This window comes from Leucopleurus acutus, assembly GCF_964270905.1.
Source record: "Leucopleurus acutus genome assembly, chromosome: 11".
NCBI classification, from domain to species: domain Eukaryota; kingdom Metazoa; phylum Chordata; class Mammalia; order Artiodactyla; family Delphinidae; genus Leucopleurus; species Leucopleurus acutus.
Window position 1 is genome coordinate 8386441 of NC_139152.1, and position 20002 is coordinate 8406442.

Consider the following 20002-nt stretch of genomic DNA (forward strand, 5'->3'; position numbering starts at 1 on the left):
ATTGGTTCATAAATGATAATGGGACTATTAGAAAGCTACATACATGAGAAAAAATGTCAGTTTAGATACTCACTCACCAAACAATAGAAAACAAAATAATTTAAGATGGAATTAAATGTAAAAATTTGAACCAGGACTTTTGCTTCTACACCTGCATGATTTCATCACCACAAAGATCTCTCTAATGCTATCCCTTTGTAAGTCACATCCCTCCCCACTGGCTCTAGCCTCCATAAAGCCTGGAAACCACCAATTTATTTTCCATTTCTATGATTTTGCCATTTCAAGAATGTTATATGAAAGGAATCACACAGTATGACCTTTTGAAATTGTCTTTCTTTTCACTCAGTGTAATGTTTTGGAGATCCATCCAAGTTGTTGCCTGTATCAGTACTTTGTCCCTCTTTATTACCGACTAGTATTTCATAGTATGAATGTACCACAGGTAGTTTAACCTTTCACCTACTGATGGACGTTTTGGTTGTTTCCAATATTTGGAAATATTGTTTTCTTTTCCTCACCTTCCTGTGGGTTACTTGAACATTTTTTAAAATTTCATTTTGATTTATCTATAGTTTCTTTGCTTATACCTCTTTGCATGATTTTTCAGTGTTTTAAAAAACACTGTGGGCAATTAGGAACCAAGATGGTGGAGTAGAAGGACGTGCGTTCACTTCTTCTTGTGAGAACACCAGAATCACAACTAGCTGCTGGACACTCATCGACAGGAAGACACTGGAACTCACCAAAAAAGATACCCCATATCCAAAGACAAAGGAGAAGCCACAATGAGACGGTAGGAGGGGCGCAATCACAGTAAAATAAATCCCATAACTGCTGGGTGGGTGACTCACAGACTGGAGAACACTTATACTACAGAAGTCCACCCACTGGAGTGAAGGTTCTGAGCCCCACGTCAGGTTCTCAACCTGGGGGTTTCGACAATGGGAGGAGGAATTCCCAGAGAATCAGACTTTGAAGGCTAGTGGGATTTGATTGCAGGACTTCAACAGGACTGGGGGAAACAGAGACTCCACTCTTGGAGGGCACACACAAAGTAATGTGCGTATTGGGACCCAGGGGAAGGAGCAGTGACCCCAGGGGAGACTGAACCAGACCTACCTGCTAGTGTTGGAGGGTCTCCTGCAGAGGTGGGTGGTGGCTGTGGCTCACCATGGGGATAAGGACATTGGCAGCAGAAGTTCTGGGAAGTACTCCTTTGGCCCTCCCAGAGTCTGCCATTAGCCCCATCAAAGAGCCCAGGTAGGCTCCAGTGTTGGGTTGCCTCAGGCCAAACAACCAAAAGGGAGGGAACCCAGCCCCACCCATCAGCAGTCAAGTGGACTGAAGTTTTACTGAGCTCTGCCCACCAGAGCAACAGTCAGCTCTACCCACCACCAGTCCCTCCCATCAGGAAACTTGCACAAGCCTCTTAGATAGCCACATACACCAGAGGGCAGACAGCAGAAGCAAGAAGAACTACAATCCTGCAGACTGTGGAACAAAAACCACATTCACAGAAAGATAGACAAGATGAAAAGGCAGAGGGCTATGTACCAGATGAAGGAACAAGATAAAACCCCAGAAAAACAACTAAATGAAGTGGAGATAGGCAACCTTCCAGAAAAAGAATTCAGAATAATGATAGTGAAGATGATCCAGGACCTCGGAAAAAGAATGGAGGCAAAGATTGAGAAGATGCAAGAAATGTTTAGCAAAGCCCTAGAAGAATTAAGGAACAAACAAACAGAGATGAACAATACAATAACTGAAATGAAAACTACACTAGAAGGAATAGCAGAATAACTGAGGCAGAAGAACGGATAAGTGACCTGGAAGACAGAATGGTGGAACTCATTGCCATGTAACAGAATAAAGAAAAAAGGATGAAAAGAACTGAAGACAGCCTAAGAGACCTCTGGGACAACATTAAATGCAACAACATTCGCATTATAGGGGTCCCAGAAGAAGAGACAGATTAAGGACCCAAGAAAATATTTGAAGAGATTATAGTCGAAAACTTTCCTAACATGGGACAGGAAATAGCCACCCAAGTCCAGGAAGCACAGAGAGTCCCATACAGGATAGACCCAAGGAGAAATACGCTGAGACACACAGTAATTAAACTGACAAAAATTAAAGACAAAGAAAAATTATTGAAAGCAGCAAGGGAAAAACGACAAATAACATACAAGGGAACTCCCATAAGGTTAACAGCTGATTTCTCAGCAGAAACTCTACAAGCCAGAAGGGAATGGCATGATATACTTAATGTGATGAAAGGGAAGAACCTACAACCAAGAAAAAACACTGTGGAGAATGGATATGTATTTCAGAAGGGAAATATAACATTGATAAAGAACAAAAGAAAAGATAGAGTTGTAAATGTCATAAATTTATTCGACACACAAATTTCATGTACTTCCAATTCCCGTCCCTTCTTTCTCCCACTATTTTCTCTCCTGATAAGTCTTTGTTCTTCATTTCTGGAAAAGTTCATCTGATGAAGTTTGTAAGTTTCCATCTTCAAGCATTTCCGTGTTCAAATGCTAAACAGTAGAAGAAAAGTTAGAAATATTAGGGAAATTTTGTGATCTAATAAAGGAATAATTTTTCATATTTTAATTATAAATATTTGAACTTAATAAGTTTAATTATTTTTAATGATAAGGTTGTTCTCAGTTTTTTCATGTTTTAAAGTGGAAAGTGGAAGGTCTCACAGCAAGTGTTGTATTGTCAAAGATGAACACTGTCAATCAGCCTAAAGGAAGGTCTTGTAGATCACATCTCTTGTGCTGTGTTATATGGATAATTTATAGTGAACAGTTTCCTGACTTTAACTAGTATAAGTTTAGAAACATCCCAGAAAGGCTGTGGGTAATAAATATATCACCACTGAGTATAGAAACATAAACTAAATATTAGATGATTTCCCTTTTATATGTGGCAAATTCCTGGATTCATCTTCAAACAAGTCAACCCAGACACCAGTAATTATATTTTACTTGCATTTTTTTCTACTGTGAAATTCTATAATACATTTTAGATAGTTCAATTCATAAATGATTTACCAAGGAGTTTTATAATATGGTAAGGATATGCTCAAGAAGCAGCTTTACACAGACAACACATATTGTATTTATTTTCTTTTTGTTGGCATTAGATTTTACTGTTTATACTTTACCAGCACTGCAGGGAACACTGTACTCTTCAATGGTGAATTCCTCTGAAATGCAAAAATGATGAGACAGAGTGAAGACATTCAGTAATAGGCACATGAATGGTTAATTGTAAATAAAGTGTGTAAGCTACGAAAGAAAGTATAAAGCACAGTTACAGAGCCAATAAAAGGACTTACTTCTGTACTAAGCCTTTTGGGATTGGTTAGTGAGGAGCAAGAGAAAATTGGCCTTGGACATAAAGCTGAGGGGCAGATTTCACAAATGGATAACTGTCTTTCTATAGGACACTGTATAGCCCTTTTTCACAACTATGTTTTTCTTATTGGAGTTGTACGTTCCTCTCTGAACCTTTTCTTTTCTAAGAAAGAGTAAAGTTTGAACACTACCAGTATGCTAAGATACTGGTAAGTTTCTACTTCAAAGTCATGAGCAAATGGAAGAATTTCCTGACATATTATACAACGTTTCCCAAAATTTGTGAAACTATCTGAGGCCCAAATCAAAAACAGAACAAATTTTGGGTCTCATAGCACACATTTTTAGTTATTGCCACCCTTCTTTTCTTTCTGGAATAATTCAGTCCAGAAAAAACGTCATAGGGGAATTTAGAAAAAATTGATCCCCTTATTGCTTTATGATCAATTTATAAGAATGATTCTAATACTTGTTTGGGGGCATAAGACAGATTAATATACAGGAATATGCTTATCCTGTGATCATAAACTCAACTCTTTCTTCCAGTGAAAGATTGTGGAGTTTTCTTTCAGTTAAGGTGACCCTGTCCTAGTTAGTCATCTTTTTCCTTTCAAGGCTCAGCATGTCTGAATCCCACTCACCTGTCTCATAATAATCATAGGCCTTTACGGTAGCTGGTTTTAAATTCTTTATTGGGATGTTTTGTTCCACTGAGAAGGAGAAACTCAAGCTTTGATGGGTTAGCTGGAGAGACAGGAAAACTGAATTGGAATCAAAGATTAACTCAGTTACTCTTTTCTTAAGATAGTATCAAACCCTGTACTTATGCTGTCCTCTGCACCAAAACCTGTGGAAAGAACGAGAGGTTTTAAGACTTGCATAATACACTCAATGACAGATAAAAGAAGGGCAAAAAGACGATTCAATGGACAGTCAAATGTAGTAAATTGAGCTTTGTTGACCTGGCCCAGCTTCGTTTCCCTCTGTAACTATTTTCTTTCCCCACAATTCATAAATGCTATACCAATTCATAAATGCTTTATAATACGATAAGTTGTGTAGGTGAAATACACTCTTTGGAACCTGGGTTGGTTTGTTAGAATCTGTAGTGGTTCTTCCAGATCTAGCAGAATCACAGAGAATCTTACCTCTTCAAAGTAAATCAGGATGTGGTTGGTGCTCACTTCAGTCCTTTGAATCTGAGGCCTTTCTTGGAGCTGTTGACCAAGAGGAAAGGCCAAAGATATGGGATGAGGAACTTGCAGGCTGAGGCAGTTTTCAGGTATTTACGTTCTAAATGGCTTCTCAGAGACATCCAAACACTAATTTTGATTTCTTCAAGAATAATAGTAATAATAATAAAAATAATAAAAGTAATATTTATTAAACCCTCCTTATCTATCTGTCTATCATCTATTTAGAGAGGGAATTATCTTCCAACTATATTAAAAAAAGGAGAATATATGTATATGCTTACATATGATATAGTCTCCCTTTTTCTTTTTGTACATAGTTGGAAGATAATTCAATGCACTACACATTCCTAGAAGTCTCAGGGCCTGCTGGAACATTATTAACCATGTTTATGATTTATATCTTATAGTTGAGACCACATAGCTAGGATGCCCACTTTTAAAATGATGGAAACACACACTAGAGAAACAAGTTTGAGGGAATAAACCTCTTGGAGAACTGAATCAACAAAATAAAATTGACAGCATTTGCCATGACTTTGCTATCTGTAAGAAACTTAGGGTTTACCTTTTTCACTGATGCTTTCACAGGTATGAAGCCTGATACCATCTTCACATCAACAATGACCATGTTGGAGCTGGGTCGTTCCCCAGTATAACTATGAAGTCAAGGCATAGGGACAAGGCAGTCAAACAAAATTCTTTGGAATTCATTCAAGACAGAAGTCTCTCCTCTTTTATTTCTACCGTTCCTTATCCCTGGCTACCACTCAGCTTTGCCATCTACTCTATTTTCTTCTGCTATAGTTGTTTGGAAAACTCATTATGAATGCATACTCTGCAGGTATGGTAACATCATATTCTCAATGTTAAGGCTTTTCAGTAAGAGTGAAGAAAATTTTCTTTTAAATAACTATTGCAAGAATTTCTTGTTTATTATGTATGACCTTGGACAGTGAAGATCCCCTGCACAAGAAACTCTATTTCACTATATTCTACAAAATGTCTCATAGTGGTTTAGGATTTACCTAATGTTGATGAGAATCTGGACTTTGCTGTGAGCACTGACTCCATCACAATTCTTGGGGAGAGTATCAACTTTCAGAGTAAAGGGAGATTTTCCTTCTTTCTTGGGCAGGATATTATATCTCAGGGATGTCTAAAACAAATTGAAAAAAAATCATTTATTTTTACACTCAAATAGTTTATCTCTTCTACGTGATTTATACCTCCCCTTAGGACATGTTTCTTTTTCTATTTTGAAGTTCAAATGGAATTCTTGAGACTTGTTCTCCCATTTGTGGCATCGCCTGAACCCTGGCAGTCTCACCTGGAGGTACACACATCCCGACCCTGACACTGCCATGCTGTACTCCCCTGGAACCTCTGGCAAAGCGACCTCCTGCAGCAATAGGCGATTGCCTTCATCTACTTGGAATTCTTCAGAGAAGGTCTCTGAAGACTTGATGGTGACTGTAGCCGCTTTCTCCCTTTTAGTGAAAGTTGCTGCTCCATACTTGGAGAGCGCTTGGAGAGCTACCACTGTATCCTGAAAAAAGATGGGTTCAGAAAGCACAGGAGAGGAAGGTAACAAAATCATACCAGATGTAAACCACATCAACACTGTTCTCAGAGTTATTTAGTCATAAACACAGTTCATTCACTGGATTTCAAGTCAATTCAGACCTGGTTATTAATCATGAACTATTCTAGGAACTTTGGGGGAAATGAAGTTTCCTTGTTCAAGCAGTTTACAGTGTACATATGGGAATGAGACTCAATATTTGACGTAGAGGATATTTCAATAATTATAAATTTATATAACAACATTTGTTGGAAAAATTCAGAGAATGGAGAAGAAATTGGAGCTAGCATAATAAGAAAATGCTGTGAAGAAGGTGTGAAGAAGGTGAGAAGAATGAGGTCTGAATGAGGTCTGAATAATGAGAAAGGTCTGAATAATGAGAAAGGTTTATAAAGACAGAAGAGAGGCATCAGGCAGTACCAGGGACGGAAATGTTGTTGAAGTAAAGACATAGAAAAGAGTGAGCCAATTCCAGAAAAAGAGAAGGGATCAGGCTTTTGGCCATGCCACGCAGCATGAAGGATCTTAGTTCCTTGACCGGGGATCGAAGCTGCACCCCCTGCAGTGGAAGCATGGAGTCTTAACCACTGGACCGCCAGGGAAGTCCCCAAGGGAAGTAATCTTATGAAAACATTGCTCTAGAAAGGTTGATCGACATTAGGGATGAGGATCCACTAAGGAGAGAAAATATGAGAGATTGTGCAGAGGACAGAGAAATAATCCATATATAAAATAATGAGGCTGGAACCTTTCTGGTGATGGAGGAATAGACAAAGTATAAATTAGAAACATTATGCAATTATTCAACTCCTAGAATGTGGTTGTGTCTACATGGGTATTAGTATATTTATTTTTCTTCCTAGAGTCTCTTCACAGACCTGAGTGGAGGAGAAGCCCCCACTGGGGTTTTGTTGCTTGGTGATCCATTTCACAATCCGTGTAGCCACAGACAGGTCTTCTGAAGATGGGGCAGGCTGGGCAGTAAGATAGGCAAGGAGAGTGTAAGCTGTCATCTCCACTTCAACAGAAGGAGCCCGGGGTTGATAATAGAGTGCATTAACTTCTTGAGGTTTCCCAGGCCGTTGCCAGTGGATTGAGTCCTCTTTGAGATAAAAAAGGATACAATCTTAAGCTTAGAGAACATTTTCAAAACCTAATTCATTAATGATCATTATAATTAGAGCTCACCTAGTGAATGGACATACATGAAGTGAAAGTATTAAATAATCACCAATCAAGCTAATCTTTGCCATGAAAGTAAATTGAGGTTCTAGCAAATCACATTGTGTCTTTGTGTCTATTACATACTTGTGTGATATTAGAAGCTGGGCTGTTTAAAGTCTATAATGTGTGAATTGATAAAATGATCCATGTCACCCAGAGAACTTAAGTGTTAGGTCAATAATAAATCATCATCATCTTCTTATAATAATATAATGGATAGAATATAAGCATGATATGTGTGAATTTAATAGGTCCTCTCCCTTTGATCACTGGTGATTTTTGGAAGTCACTTTTGCAGTAGCAGCTCTTACCTTCTTTTACAGCCTCTTTGTCTAGTGATTCAAGCAGCTCACTTCGTTTGGCCTGGTTTCCTGCTAGAGCAAAGGCATAGGCCAATAATGCCTTGGTATAGACAAGACTTCCTTGGGCCTCTGAAGTAGACTCCCAGGCCCTTTCCAGGCAGAATAGGGCACTGCGGACAACTGGGTGCTATAAAGAAGATGGACCTTAAGATAGAACCAGGCTAATGAACTGCCTCCAGGGTAACCCTAGATTCAATGCCCCGAAGTGCCTGTGCAACATCACAATCTGACCAGAGGGTAATTTTCTTTGCAGCTTCCCAAAGGATCTGTCATCCTTTATGCTCTAGTGAAATATACTAATATTAAATAACATGAAAATCACAACTCATTTTCCTCAGACATTCATAGTTCCATGAGTTTTATTCCTTACATTTGTGAGGGGGGTCCAGGGAGTGTGGTAGTACATACAGTGACAGGCAGTGGCTTCTCCAGCAGAGCAATGGTGATGTAGGCAGAGAGCGTCACCTCATCGTCTACCCCACCCTGTAAGGATCAGAGGCAGAGACACTCAAACACTCCAGTATTCATCAGCCAGAATCAGCTAACTCTATTTTCCCCTTGGCCATCTCCACTAGAAAGCATCTTTCCTTGGGCAGTATTATTGATTTTTCCCCTTCTTCCTTCACCCTAAAATTCTTAAATCTGTCCCAAATCACTTTCCCTCACTTCTATTAATGTATTGGAGCTTTGAGGGCATGCTATTTTCTTTCAATACAAACAACTAATTTATTGCTAGGTTTCAGAAGCTTTAGAGTCTACTTTCCTTCTCAGAGCTATGTCACCAGGACTTGAGGAATCAATAGGAGCATCGTACCTCCTACATGTCACTGTCCTCAGGGCCCAGAACAAATTTAAAGGCATCACCTTAATAGCATTGTTTAACAATGATCCAGAACGCTGGAAACAACCATTTTCCTTTTGCTTCTGTGAGAGCCAGGTAAGGGAGTTCATGATGTGCGAGTCCTCCACAAAGATGTATGACTGGGCTTGAGCGAAGGACTTGAATACAAATGCAGTGAGCCTGTCCAGCAAGGAAGAGGTGGAGACCTGAGGACCATCTCACTTTTAAAGCTCACTGTGTGCAGTTGCCTCCAGGTAGCTTCACAGTTCCGTGGAGAAAACTGGTGGCAAAATGATACTTGAATACTGAATATACTCTTATTTGTCCAGCAAACTTCTGAATCTGTTTGAAAATGTCTCAACTTGATGGGTTTCTCCAGAGTCGATACTTTTCACTTTTTTTTCTCATAAAATGTTTGTGAAATGTGGTGCCTTCCCACCACCAAAATTGCCATTTTCTGAATGATTTTACTACATCACAGTCTCTTTCTGTCCTTCCCCTCCTCTCCTCCCTTAATGTAGAAGCTTTTTCCTCTGTCATTTCACATTATGACATTTTCTGCCTTCTATTTCCGTTTTGGGGGATCCTTACTTTACTGCTATTTACTATACTGTCAGAACAGTGAGCTTTCATAGATGAAATGGTGAGATCCTCCACTAGTGATGACACACATAGGAGTTTTTAAAGGATAACAAAATGGGCAGAAGACCTAAATAGACATTTCCCCAAAGAAGATAAACTGATTGACAACAAACACATGAAAGAATGCTCAACATCACTAATCATTAGAGAAATGTAAATCAAAACTACAATGAGTTATCACCTCACACCGGTCAGAATGGCCATCATCAAAATATCTACAAACAATAAATGCTGGAGACGGTGTAGAGAAAAGGGAACCCTCTTGCACTGTTGGGAGGAATGTAAATTGATACAGCCACTATGGAGAACAGTATGGAGGTTCCTTAAAAAGCTACAAATAGAACTACCATACAACGCAGCTATCCCACTACTGGGCATATACCCTGAGAAAACCGTAATTCAAAGAGAATCATGTACCACATTGTGCATTGCAGCTTTATTTACAATAGCCAGGACACGGAAGCAACCTAAGTGCCCATCGACAGATAAATGCATAAAGAAGATGTGGCACATATATACAATGGAATATTACTCAGCCATAAAAAGAAACGAAATTGAGTTATTTGTAGTGAGGTGGATGGACCTAGAGTCTGTCATACAGAGTGAAGTAAGTCAGAAAGAGAAAAACAAATACCATATGCTAACACATATATATGGAATCTAAAAAAAAAAAAAAGGCTCTGAAGAACCTAGGGGCAGGACAGGAATAAAGATGCAGACGTAGAGAATGGACCTGGGGACACAGGGAGTGGGAAGGGTAAGCTGGGATGAAGTGAGAGAGTGGCATGGACATATATACACTACCAAATGTAAAATAGATAGCTAGTGGGAAGCAGCCTCATAGCACAGGAAGATCAGCTCCATGCTTTGTGACCACCTAGAGGGGTAGGATAGGGAGGGTGGGAGGGAGACTCAAGAGGGAGGAGATATGGGGATATATGTACATGTATAGTTGATTCACTTTGTTATAAAGCAGAAACGAACACACCATTGTAAAGCAATTATACTCCAATTAAGAAAAAAAAAAAGGGTAACAAATTTCTATGCATGAACTCCAGGTATCAGAGAATAGCTATTTCCAGAATTCTGAAATACTGTGGCTCTACAGAGAACATATGGAAATAATTATCTTACCAAGTGTTCCCCTGACTTCTACTATGACGATCCCCAAAGGTGCTGTAAGAACCATCGCTGTGCTTATAATTCAACTGTCTTTGGTAACCTGAAGAGGAAGTTTGCATAGATTTATGAAATAGCAGAGACATTGGAGAATGAATCAGGGTCTTCCTCAAAACTGGTTGAGGTGTCACAGGGAAACTACTATGTTACTACGAAGTCTCCAAGACTTGATGATACCATCGAATTTCCTGGTTGTATAGTGGGACAACTTGTTGGATATCACAGCAACAATAATTATTAAATCTTAATCAAAGGGATGTTGACTTGAGTTCACTGGAGGAGATATTTAGGGAATCAGTTAATGTGTTTCCTTTTGGGGTAATCTCTCACCACTGATGAGGTGGCTGATGGCTGTGGACTTGATCTTCTCTGTCAGCAGCCCTGTCTCATTCAGGTAGTTCAGAACATAGATGTTAGGGGCAAAAAGGACCATATTCTGCTCTCCACAACCATAGGGCATCTGGAGAAGATTCTGAAGATTTTGCATTGCAGAGCCTAGTATATCACCTGGGGAATGAAAGATATTAAAAAAAAATCAGAGGAACTCAGAGCTGATTTATGTTGGGATAAGAAGATAGATTACTAACTAAGTGAGAAGTCAAATCATATATAAAGGGGTGGAAAAGAAAGCATAAGAGGTGAAGGAAAACAAGAAATAGAAAGGAAAGAGAAATGAGGGAACAATAAAGTAGATAGTTCAAGGACGGAAAAAACAGGAAAAAATCTGAATGGTAGGATACATCTTTCTGATGAGCCACAAATCTGGTAAAAAACAATTATTTTTCAGTCTATTAGGAAGCATCACTACCTAGCCGGTCTCTTGAAGATGAGGGCACAAAGAGATGGCCCTTTTTACTTTTTAGAGTGTGTCAAGGTATAAGATGTAGCACAACATCTATTCAACAGTGCAGTCCTTAGCTTGGTGTTCTTTCTCTCAATCCAACGCCTAGACTCAGACAGTTCATTAGTAAGGGATGGTGAGGCCCCATGCACTAGAATTATGGGGATGGACAACTGCTTCTTTCGGGCTGGGAGACTCACCCAAAACTGAATGTGTTGCCCTGGCAGAGCCTTCAACCACATTTGAAGGAAGTTTTAGTGACAACTTTTCAGGTTCTCCGGTTTCTAATGAAACAAGACAAATATATATAAGGGAGGGAAAAATGAGAGAAACGTTCTAGATTTATTTGAATTTTTTTCATCTATATGATCAAGATCCAACATCTCATTTCTCTTGGTCATTATATAATCTCTTTGATGCAATCCAAGTTTCTCCTAAAGCCACAATTCATCTCACAGTGAAGTTCATATTAATCATATATATTTGTGTTAAATTTCTATAGATTTCCTTATAAGTGTATACCTTATGTTATATTTATTTCTTTCTCTTCATTGTTTATGTTAATTTCTACTATAGTTGTGGTTGTAAAAAAATCATATTCACTCCATAAATATGTATTAAGTGTGTACCATAATCTGTATTATGTACCAGATTCCGTTTTAAGTGCAATGATATAGCAATTTGCAAAAGAAATTTCCCGACATCCTAGAGTTTTCATTTTGATGGGAGTAATAAAATAACAAATATTTAGTGTGATAGATACCGGTAAGTTCTATAGAAAAAAATGAAGCAGATTAAGTGCTTATATGGGTGAGCTAGTGAGGCAAGGCAAATCAGGAAGTACAGGGTGTGGGGAGAAGGTTCCCAATGATAAAGCTCATTGATTAAAAAATCATAGGTGACTGACACTAAGTAAGTCAGGGAGTAAAATTTATAGATATCTAAGGGAAGAGACTTGCAGGAAGAAGGAACAAAATGTGAAAAGACTCCAGAGATTAGAGTATGCTGGGTGTGTTCTAAAATCAGATTAGAGGAGCAGGGTGAGTAGGGGAGAGGGTAACAGGATATGAAGTCATGAGGATAGAAAGGCTTTCTAGGTGATGCTGGAGACATAGTCTTTAACTTTGAGGGATATGGGAGACTCGTGGAAAACTTTGAACAAAGGAGGGACATGATCTGAAATATGCTTTAAATGATCCCTCTTGTTGTATAGGAACAGGGGGAGATGACCAGGAGTCCAGTTAGGAGGGGACTGAGTTGGTCCAAGAGAGAAAGGTCTAGAGTAAGAGTGGACATGATGAAAAGTGGACAGATTTCAGATATATTTAAAGGTTCAACCAGCTAGATTTGGGAATGGATTGGGTGTGGAGTAGAAGAGAAAGGACATAATAATGGATGACTCCAAAATTTTTTATCTCCAGCAAGTAGAAGAATGGAATTTCCATCATCTGAGATGGAGAAAATTGTAGGAGGAGCAGGCTTATGGGGACTAAGCAGAGGTTCAGTTTTGAACATGCTAGTTTTGAGATACCTCTTAGACCTCCAGGCTTAGAAATGCAGATGATAAGTGAGCAGCTGAATACATGAGTCTGAGTTTAGGAAAGAGGTGTGGACCAAAGATGTATATTTTGTGGTCTCTGGTACAAAGTTGTTATTGAAGTTCTGTGACTAGATGAGATTATCAGGGGATACTTATATAGAGAAGAGAAGAGATCTGTAGACTAAGTGCTGTTCTCTAGATGATTTTAGATAGTGCAGAGTTGAATATTTTAATACTAATTTTTTAATGACTGTGTGAATATTTAAATGGTAGTTTTAAGTGTAATAGAAAAAGATTGGTTTTCTGTATATGTTAATGACCTAAAGTTCTTCTTAAAATAACTTGTTTAAATAAAAACATGAGTGCACTTCAACTATTAACAGAATAACCAATAGTACTAGTGCCACAAAGATATTTCAATAGTTTGAAAATTGTGTTGGAAGAAGTTTGGGAAGCACAGGCGTATTTGGAAGGAATCCTGTCCTATGGTCATCAGCTTTAGTCTTCATTATTAGGTGAGTCTCTTAACTTCTCTATGTCTTTATCAGGAAAAGATTGTTCTCCATCAAATGTCCTTTGATTTGCACATGGGATAGTATACTTGTTTCCTCTTTTTCCCCCAGAGGAAACATGCCCCAAAGAGCATTTCACAACTATATACTTTGGCAAGTGGCTTAACAAAAGAATTTTATCTATTTTTTGACACTTACCTGAAGCACAAAGAAGTGTGTTGAAAGTTTCCTCCTTTTCTATTCCTTCAGGCTTTGTATTGAAAGAAAAAAAATCAAAAAGAAAAGTGATAGTGAATGTAGATAGTGATAGAGAAAAAGCAATCACTTTAGGAGAAAAACTGTTAGTGAAAACTTGAGTTGTGGACATATTCATATTCTTGGGAATGAAATGTCACTGTCGCATACCTATTAGATAATGTGATTTACATAATAAGGCCTCTGAGGCTCAGAGAAAGTAGACCCGCATACCTCAACAAATAAGGACTTGACTACAGTGTCCTTCTGTCCAGGTGCTGGGACGTGGGGCACCTCATTGTCACACAGTTCCTGAGACGGCAGGGCTTCTGCAGTAGCTGTGAAATTCACCTTTCCTGGGGAATAAGATTCTTAAGGAGTTAAACAGTGATTCTATAAACGGTTTCTTCTTTTTAAGCCTCTCCAATATTTATAACGGTTTTCTTTCAATCGATCATTGTCAAAGGAGGAGAAAAAAACATGCATCTGAGTGAGAATGAAAGCAAATCATTACAACATAAGAAGTAGGATTTGTGAACAACTTTACCACTCACCCAGTGACTTTGGCGTAACAGCCCAGGACACAGTTTTCTGCTTATTTCCACAGACACAGTGAGATTCTTCATTCTTTTCTACTGGGATGGCCAAGAAGGCAGGAGAGACCTCCAGCTGCACGCTGACCTGTCCCCCATTCCCACCCACAAATTTGAGAAAGAACACAGGGAAAAGGTCAGTAACAGGGGGAAGAAGCTTAAAGGGACGATGCATACTAATTGAGAGGCTTTGAGAAACTGCTCAAACAAGGTAAATCCTGTCAAATATTTTGTAGTTTAGATGTTTGCCATTAGGACTTTGAAAAACTGTCAGGAATCAGGATAAATACTCAGGATTTAGGCTTGTGCCAACACAGGGAAGAGATATTTTCTTTAGTTAGAGTGAAAAAATAATCAGGGGGAAGTAATATCTGAAATCAGGAATACACAAATAATGCAGAGTCCTGAATAAATATAACCTTACCACCTCAGACCTGTTGGGGAGCTTTGTTCTTAGTACTTACTCCATTCTAAAATTAGGCTACATCGTGTTCAATTATGACTTACTAGGAGATTACCTGGGAAATCTAGGTAATGAACGGTGATTTTGTTCCTTCCTTCTACTCTTGCTTACGTCGAGAAGTGCCCTTACCCGAATGCAATGGGACACATAGCTGAATGCAGTGGCTTTGAGTGTGAAGGCTTCTCCTCGAACCACAGAGTAGGGAAGAGTGAGTTCCAGGAAGAAGGGCTGGAAGGTTGTAAGAGAGATGGTGGGGGAGAGGCCAAGCCCTGCTGTTCCAGACAAGCAGAGTGCGCCAGCCTTCCACTCCGTGATGGTGTCAGGGACCTTCACTGCCAACTCACTTCTACCCGATATGCTAGGGAGGGGAAAAAGAGGAGGAGAGTCAATGAGTCCCCTTTAGCAAGCACCACAGCTGATCCTAGAGCATGAAAACTTAGTGTGCTAAATGTTAAACTTGATATAAGGTTTGGTGTTCATAATGAGGTCTCTGAAAGTTTTTTTTTTTTCTTTTTAGGGTCGAGGGTAGCTTCCTACTTTCTGTTATTTTAAGTATCTCAGGACCAAATTAGAAAAAGAAGATTGCATTGTTTAGCTATGAGATAAATGAACTGTGAATCTAAATAACTACCAGAAAAGAGCGGAGCAGAACGGAAAGGATCAGGAACCAATGATCACACCAGAATTATAGAGGAGGATTCAAATCCTTTTATGAACTCAATTCTGGGCAACACACAACTTACTCGAGTGCCACCAAGTCCCAGATCCAGGTCTCAGGGAAATACTTCCGGACTGTCTCTTTCACTTCCACAGCTGGAGGGTTTTCTCTCTCTACCATTGGATAAGCTATCCCTGCATTTCCACGTGCTAGAGCAGAGACTTCTGGGCCCATTGGACCCAATTGACCTGTCGAGAGAAAACACACAGGGCCCAACATAAGCCTCAATTTTATCAATTTCTTACAGCTGCCTTATTTATCAAGTAGAATAAGATCATATGCTCAGGGAATGTTTATTATTAGAACAATTTAACCTACCGGCTTCTTACTTCGTTCACTCATCTACGTGTCCTATTGGAAGGCTAAATCCTATTGCTTCATCAAATGGTTTAAAGGTAACTGTATTTTTCTCTAGAAGTGAAAACAAATGTAGCTCTCCCTAAGCTGAGTTTTCAACTGGTGAAGGCAAAAATAAAGAGTAATTTAAAACAACAAATACTGCTTATACCCTGACGGGATGATCATGTGTTCTCCATTTGCAGTGAGAATCAAACAAGAGGAACTGATAGTAGCTACAGCAAGAGGATTTCAGGAATTTTTTTTAACAGTTAATAAGATTTGAAGACATAAACAATGATATAGTAAAGTATGGGTTATAGACAACAGAGACTCAATAAAGGACAGAAAATAAACTTTAGATTGGCCAGAAAAGACTTTACAAAGCAGAACTTAAGAAGACCATGAAAGGATGAGAATCACAGGGGAATGAAGAAGGCATTCCAAGGAAACAGCTACACATGTATGTACACAGAGGTCAGAAGCAATGCTCCAAAGGGATAACAAAAAACCCCTCAGGAGTAGAATGTCTATCTCGGGGCAGGGTGGGGGCATTTAACATAGCTGAGTAAATAGTAGGTGTACTTATATAATAAAACACCATGAAGGTTAGGACAAATAAGTTAGATCTGTTAAGGAGGCAGGAGTTAGGTTGATTTTTAAAAGTGATAAAAGCAACTATACTCCAATAAAAATTAATTTTTTAAAAAACTGACCTGCCAGAGATCAGAAGACATATAAAGATAGTATGTATAAATATATAAATATAAACATACATAAAATAATAGCATTGAACATGCTCTTTTAAAACCTTAAATATGATGACCTATGAATTCTGGAAGTAGCGATTATGTCTGAGAAATAAATGACATCACAGAAGCAATGTTGAAGGGTGATGCGCCTTTCACGGTATAGAGGCTGGATTGAAGTGGAGAAAGATGGAAGGCAAGGAAGGTAAATTATAGTGGCTTTTTAGTACTTTGGTTATGAAACAATGAAGGACAGGACTAAGATGATGTAACTGAACAGGAAAAGGAAAGAATGGAGAGGTGACGAATACCAAATGTAAAATTTGTCTAGAGTGTTACAGAATATCTGTGATAAGAATGTAATGATGGTAGTTTGTTTTCAGGTTTTTCTGGATCATTCCACCTACATGTTTTCACTTAAGATTGAAAAGAAATACAGTTGGTATTAAGAGGGATGTGAAAATAAAGTAATAATAATGTTTTTTAGTTTTTTTAACCAAAAAACACTGTTATATGGAATCATGATTATGTTTTTTTTAATTTATGCTCATGATACCTGTGACTTTGGTGTTGTCATTCTGACTTTCAACTGAGCCTCAAAAATGTTAAATGAGTCTGCAAAATTTTTTTTTTTTTGGCCACACCACGTGGCATGTGGGATCCTTAGCTCCCCAACCAGAGATCGAACCTGTGTCCCCTTCAGTGGAAGAGTCTTAATCACTGGACAGCCAGGAAAGTCCCTGAGTCTGCAAATTTTCAAAGTTATATGTGTCATACCAGATAAAGGTATGATGAAAACTTGTTTTTTTTTTACTACACGAATTTGTTTCTGTGGAGGGAATATTCTTATTCATTCCTCTACTTTCATAACTTTACTCTTTGTCTTCCTAGGCAAATAATTTCTTCTGTATTAAATGTGTTTAATTTATTTTTTAAAAACACTTTATACCACCAAATTTCTTATTACAAAATGGATTAGTAGCCATCCCAGCATGCCTCTAGACACTTCTCTAGGCCTGTTAGCAGCAGAAAAGAAAATAGTCAGAGCTAGAACCTTTTCAACTTTCCCTCTTTTCTAGGTGTACCTGAGACACACAAAGAGACTAAGTATATTCACCAAAAGCTGAATTATTCTATTTTGTTCAATATGTCAAAATCACTCTGATTTCCATAAAAGAATATGACAGAGGCAAACAATATCTATATAATCCTTCACATTTCTCAGCATCCCTTGCAGGTAGGGCAATGAGATATATGCCACTTCCACTGCTGGCCATAAAAGTCATGTGCAAATCTATTCCTTCTTCCCCGTGGTAGTAACCTTGAAAGGCACATTGGAGATGGAGTCACAAGATGAAAGCTCAATGAACCTCCCTGACAGTGACTGGTCAGGAGGTGTTCTGAACAGCTACTGGACTCACAAGCAGTGTTTGTGAAAGGAAAAAATAAACTGTTATATACTTAGCCTCTGAGACGTGGGGGTTTGTTTGTTACTGCAATATAATGTATCTTATCCTGACTAATTTAGGTATTGAAGCCACAGTGGGTAAAGAGGATTTAAAGTACCAAGACTACTGAAGACTGTAACAGAAAAGTATTTGATTTGGATGAGAGACAGAGAGAGAGAGAGAGAGAGAGGGAAAGAAATAATAATGGCTTAAAAATTATTTTTTCTGGGGAAAAGTATTATATGAAGAAAATTTACCGAGAAGTTGCTGCGGAGTTACAACATTCAGTACTTTAAAAAATGGCTTTTTATCCCAACCCAACGCAGCAAAGCATCACTTTTCTTCTATTATTTTAGCAGATAAATAATTCTCACCCTTACCTCCTGCATAGATCATAGATGCTCCTGGATATGGCTGAAGCAGCTGACAAAAATGTGGCTTGTGGATTTTTGAGTTGGTAAAAATATTTAATCCTACAGACTGGAGGAAAAATAATTATTAAAGCATACTGGCAATCCAGTCTGGAGACTAGAATATTTCCTTACGTTTGTATTATACTCTTACTATTATTATACATATAGCTCATAGGATCATCATGAAAATTCCACACAATGGAGAAGAGAGGTATTTTATAAGTATGAAAAGTATATCATATAAGTATGAAATATAAGTATGAAAAGTATATCATATAAGTATGAAAATGGGGTCAAAGAAAGTCCAGATCATCCAGTTAGTGAATGGGAGCTGGGATTAGGATCCACTTCTGATTCCTATTTCTGAATTTTGTCTCCTATGCGCTGATGCCTCTTTAATTATCTTTTGCCTCCAAGAAACTTGAGTATTTTAATTTTGGATGTTTTTCTTTCCTTCCTTCCCCCCCCCCACCAAACGAAACATTAACTTTGTGGCAGAGAGTAATTTTTTGTTTCTTTTCCATTGAACTTGTAGGGCTGTATATTGGAGATTTTTCTTTCTAAATAGATTTATTTATTTATTTATTTATTTTTGGCTGCGTTGGGTCTTTGTTGCTGTGCGCAGACTTTCTCTAGTTGCAGAGAGCGGGGGCTACTCTTTGTTGCGGTGCGTGGGCTTCTCATTGCAGTGGCTTCTCTTGTTGTGGAGCACAGGCTCTAGGCATGCAGGCTTCAGTAGTTGTGGCACATGGGCTTAGTTGCTCCGTGGCATGCGGTATCTTCCCCTACCAGGGCTCGAACCTGTGTCTACTGTGTTGACAGGCTGTGCCACTATGCCACCAGGGAAGTCCTGGGGATTTTTCTTCACAGTCAGTACACTTTGTTTTCTTTATGTTTTATTGGAAAATATTGTTTTGTTTATGTTTTATTGGAAAATATTCCTTTGCCTGAATATCTATGTTCAACTCATCCCTTTTGTGATTTATCCTTTCCTTTTTTCTTTCTCACTGTCTTTTAAGTATCTTGAATCTCTGCATGCAAAACACAATCGCAGATGTCCACAGTAGCCTGATTCCTAGAGCCCCCCTGTTCCAAGCTTCCTCTTTCTTTGATATTAGTCACAAATACTACTTGCTGTCCTATCTCAGAGTACTTGGGAAACTGTGGGACACTGAAGCACAGTTGTCAGTGGTGGCAGGGATATGGAATGGGGAGAAAGAAGTCAGAAAGACATATTTAAAGATGCTGCAGTTAGCTAATAAACCAAGTCTTGTTTTTCTCCCTCTGCCACCGTCTGATTTATGATTCTGGAGGCTCCAGAAGAGGGAGGTTTAAATTGTTCTCAGCTAAGCTGCAGACCTCATCAGCTAAGCTGATGTATGCTTTCCTCAAGGTATAATGAGAGTTTTCAGTCATTTTTGGTAGAGATAAGATTTAATCTCACAACCTGGATAAACTTCCTTTTCATAACTCTGCCTGATTAAAGATACACATTTGAGCTAACGTACCTAAGGCAAGCTAACGTTTCTACTCCAAGTTTTGTAAATCTTTTCTTTATGAACAGCTACTTTCAGTTTTCCTGAAATTTTACTGCACTGAAGGTGTTGGCTGAAGTAATGTACTTTGTGTATTTAGTCATTTACTCAATCATTTATTTTTGTGAAAATGACTATTATAATGGCTGCCAATAGGGTACTCACCTTTCCAAGGGTGTCAGAGGTGCTATGGGAAATATTTTGGTTTTCTCACATA

At 38.6% G+C, this 20002-nt stretch overlaps 1 protein-coding gene across 2 annotated transcripts in view; it reads right to left on the reverse strand.

The window, feature by feature from the left end:
• Positions 1 to 2376: 2376 nt before the first annotated feature.
• The window catches only part of LOC309969288 (pregnancy zone protein-like), a 41461-nt gene continuing 23835 nt past the window's right edge, over positions 2377 to 20002 (reverse strand). The window contains exons 17-36 of one of the 2 annotated variants that reach the window (XM_082850992.1): positions 18218 to 18317; positions 15330 to 15492; positions 14716 to 14944; positions 14085 to 14211; positions 13765 to 13886; positions 13495 to 13546; positions 11445 to 11528; positions 10734 to 10910; positions 10359 to 10446; positions 8606 to 8762; positions 8150 to 8224; positions 7691 to 7868; positions 7034 to 7257; positions 5901 to 6119; positions 5599 to 5729; positions 5139 to 5229; positions 4526 to 4594; positions 4019 to 4121; positions 3185 to 3226; positions 2377 to 2549 (exon numbers count right to left, since the gene is read on the reverse strand). In XM_082850992.1, coding sequence (XP_082707118.1) covers positions 2527 to 2549; positions 3185 to 3226; positions 4019 to 4121; positions 4526 to 4594; positions 5139 to 5229; positions 5599 to 5729; positions 5901 to 6119; positions 7034 to 7257; positions 7691 to 7868; positions 8150 to 8224; positions 8606 to 8762; positions 10359 to 10446; positions 10734 to 10910; positions 11445 to 11528; positions 13495 to 13546; positions 13765 to 13886; positions 14085 to 14211; positions 14716 to 14944; positions 15330 to 15492; positions 18218 to 18317 — 2454 coding nt within the window. In that variant the 3' untranslated portion in view covers positions 2377 to 2526. Of the gene's footprint in view, positions 2550 to 3170; positions 3227 to 4018; positions 4122 to 4525; positions 4595 to 5138; positions 5230 to 5598; positions 5730 to 5900; positions 6120 to 7033; positions 7258 to 7690; positions 7869 to 8149; positions 8225 to 8605; positions 8763 to 10358; positions 10447 to 10733; positions 10911 to 11444; positions 11529 to 13494; positions 13547 to 13764; positions 13887 to 14084; positions 14212 to 14715; positions 14945 to 15329; positions 15493 to 18217; positions 18318 to 20002 lie in introns of both variants that reach the window. The other variant, XM_082850993.1, reaches the window with a different exon arrangement.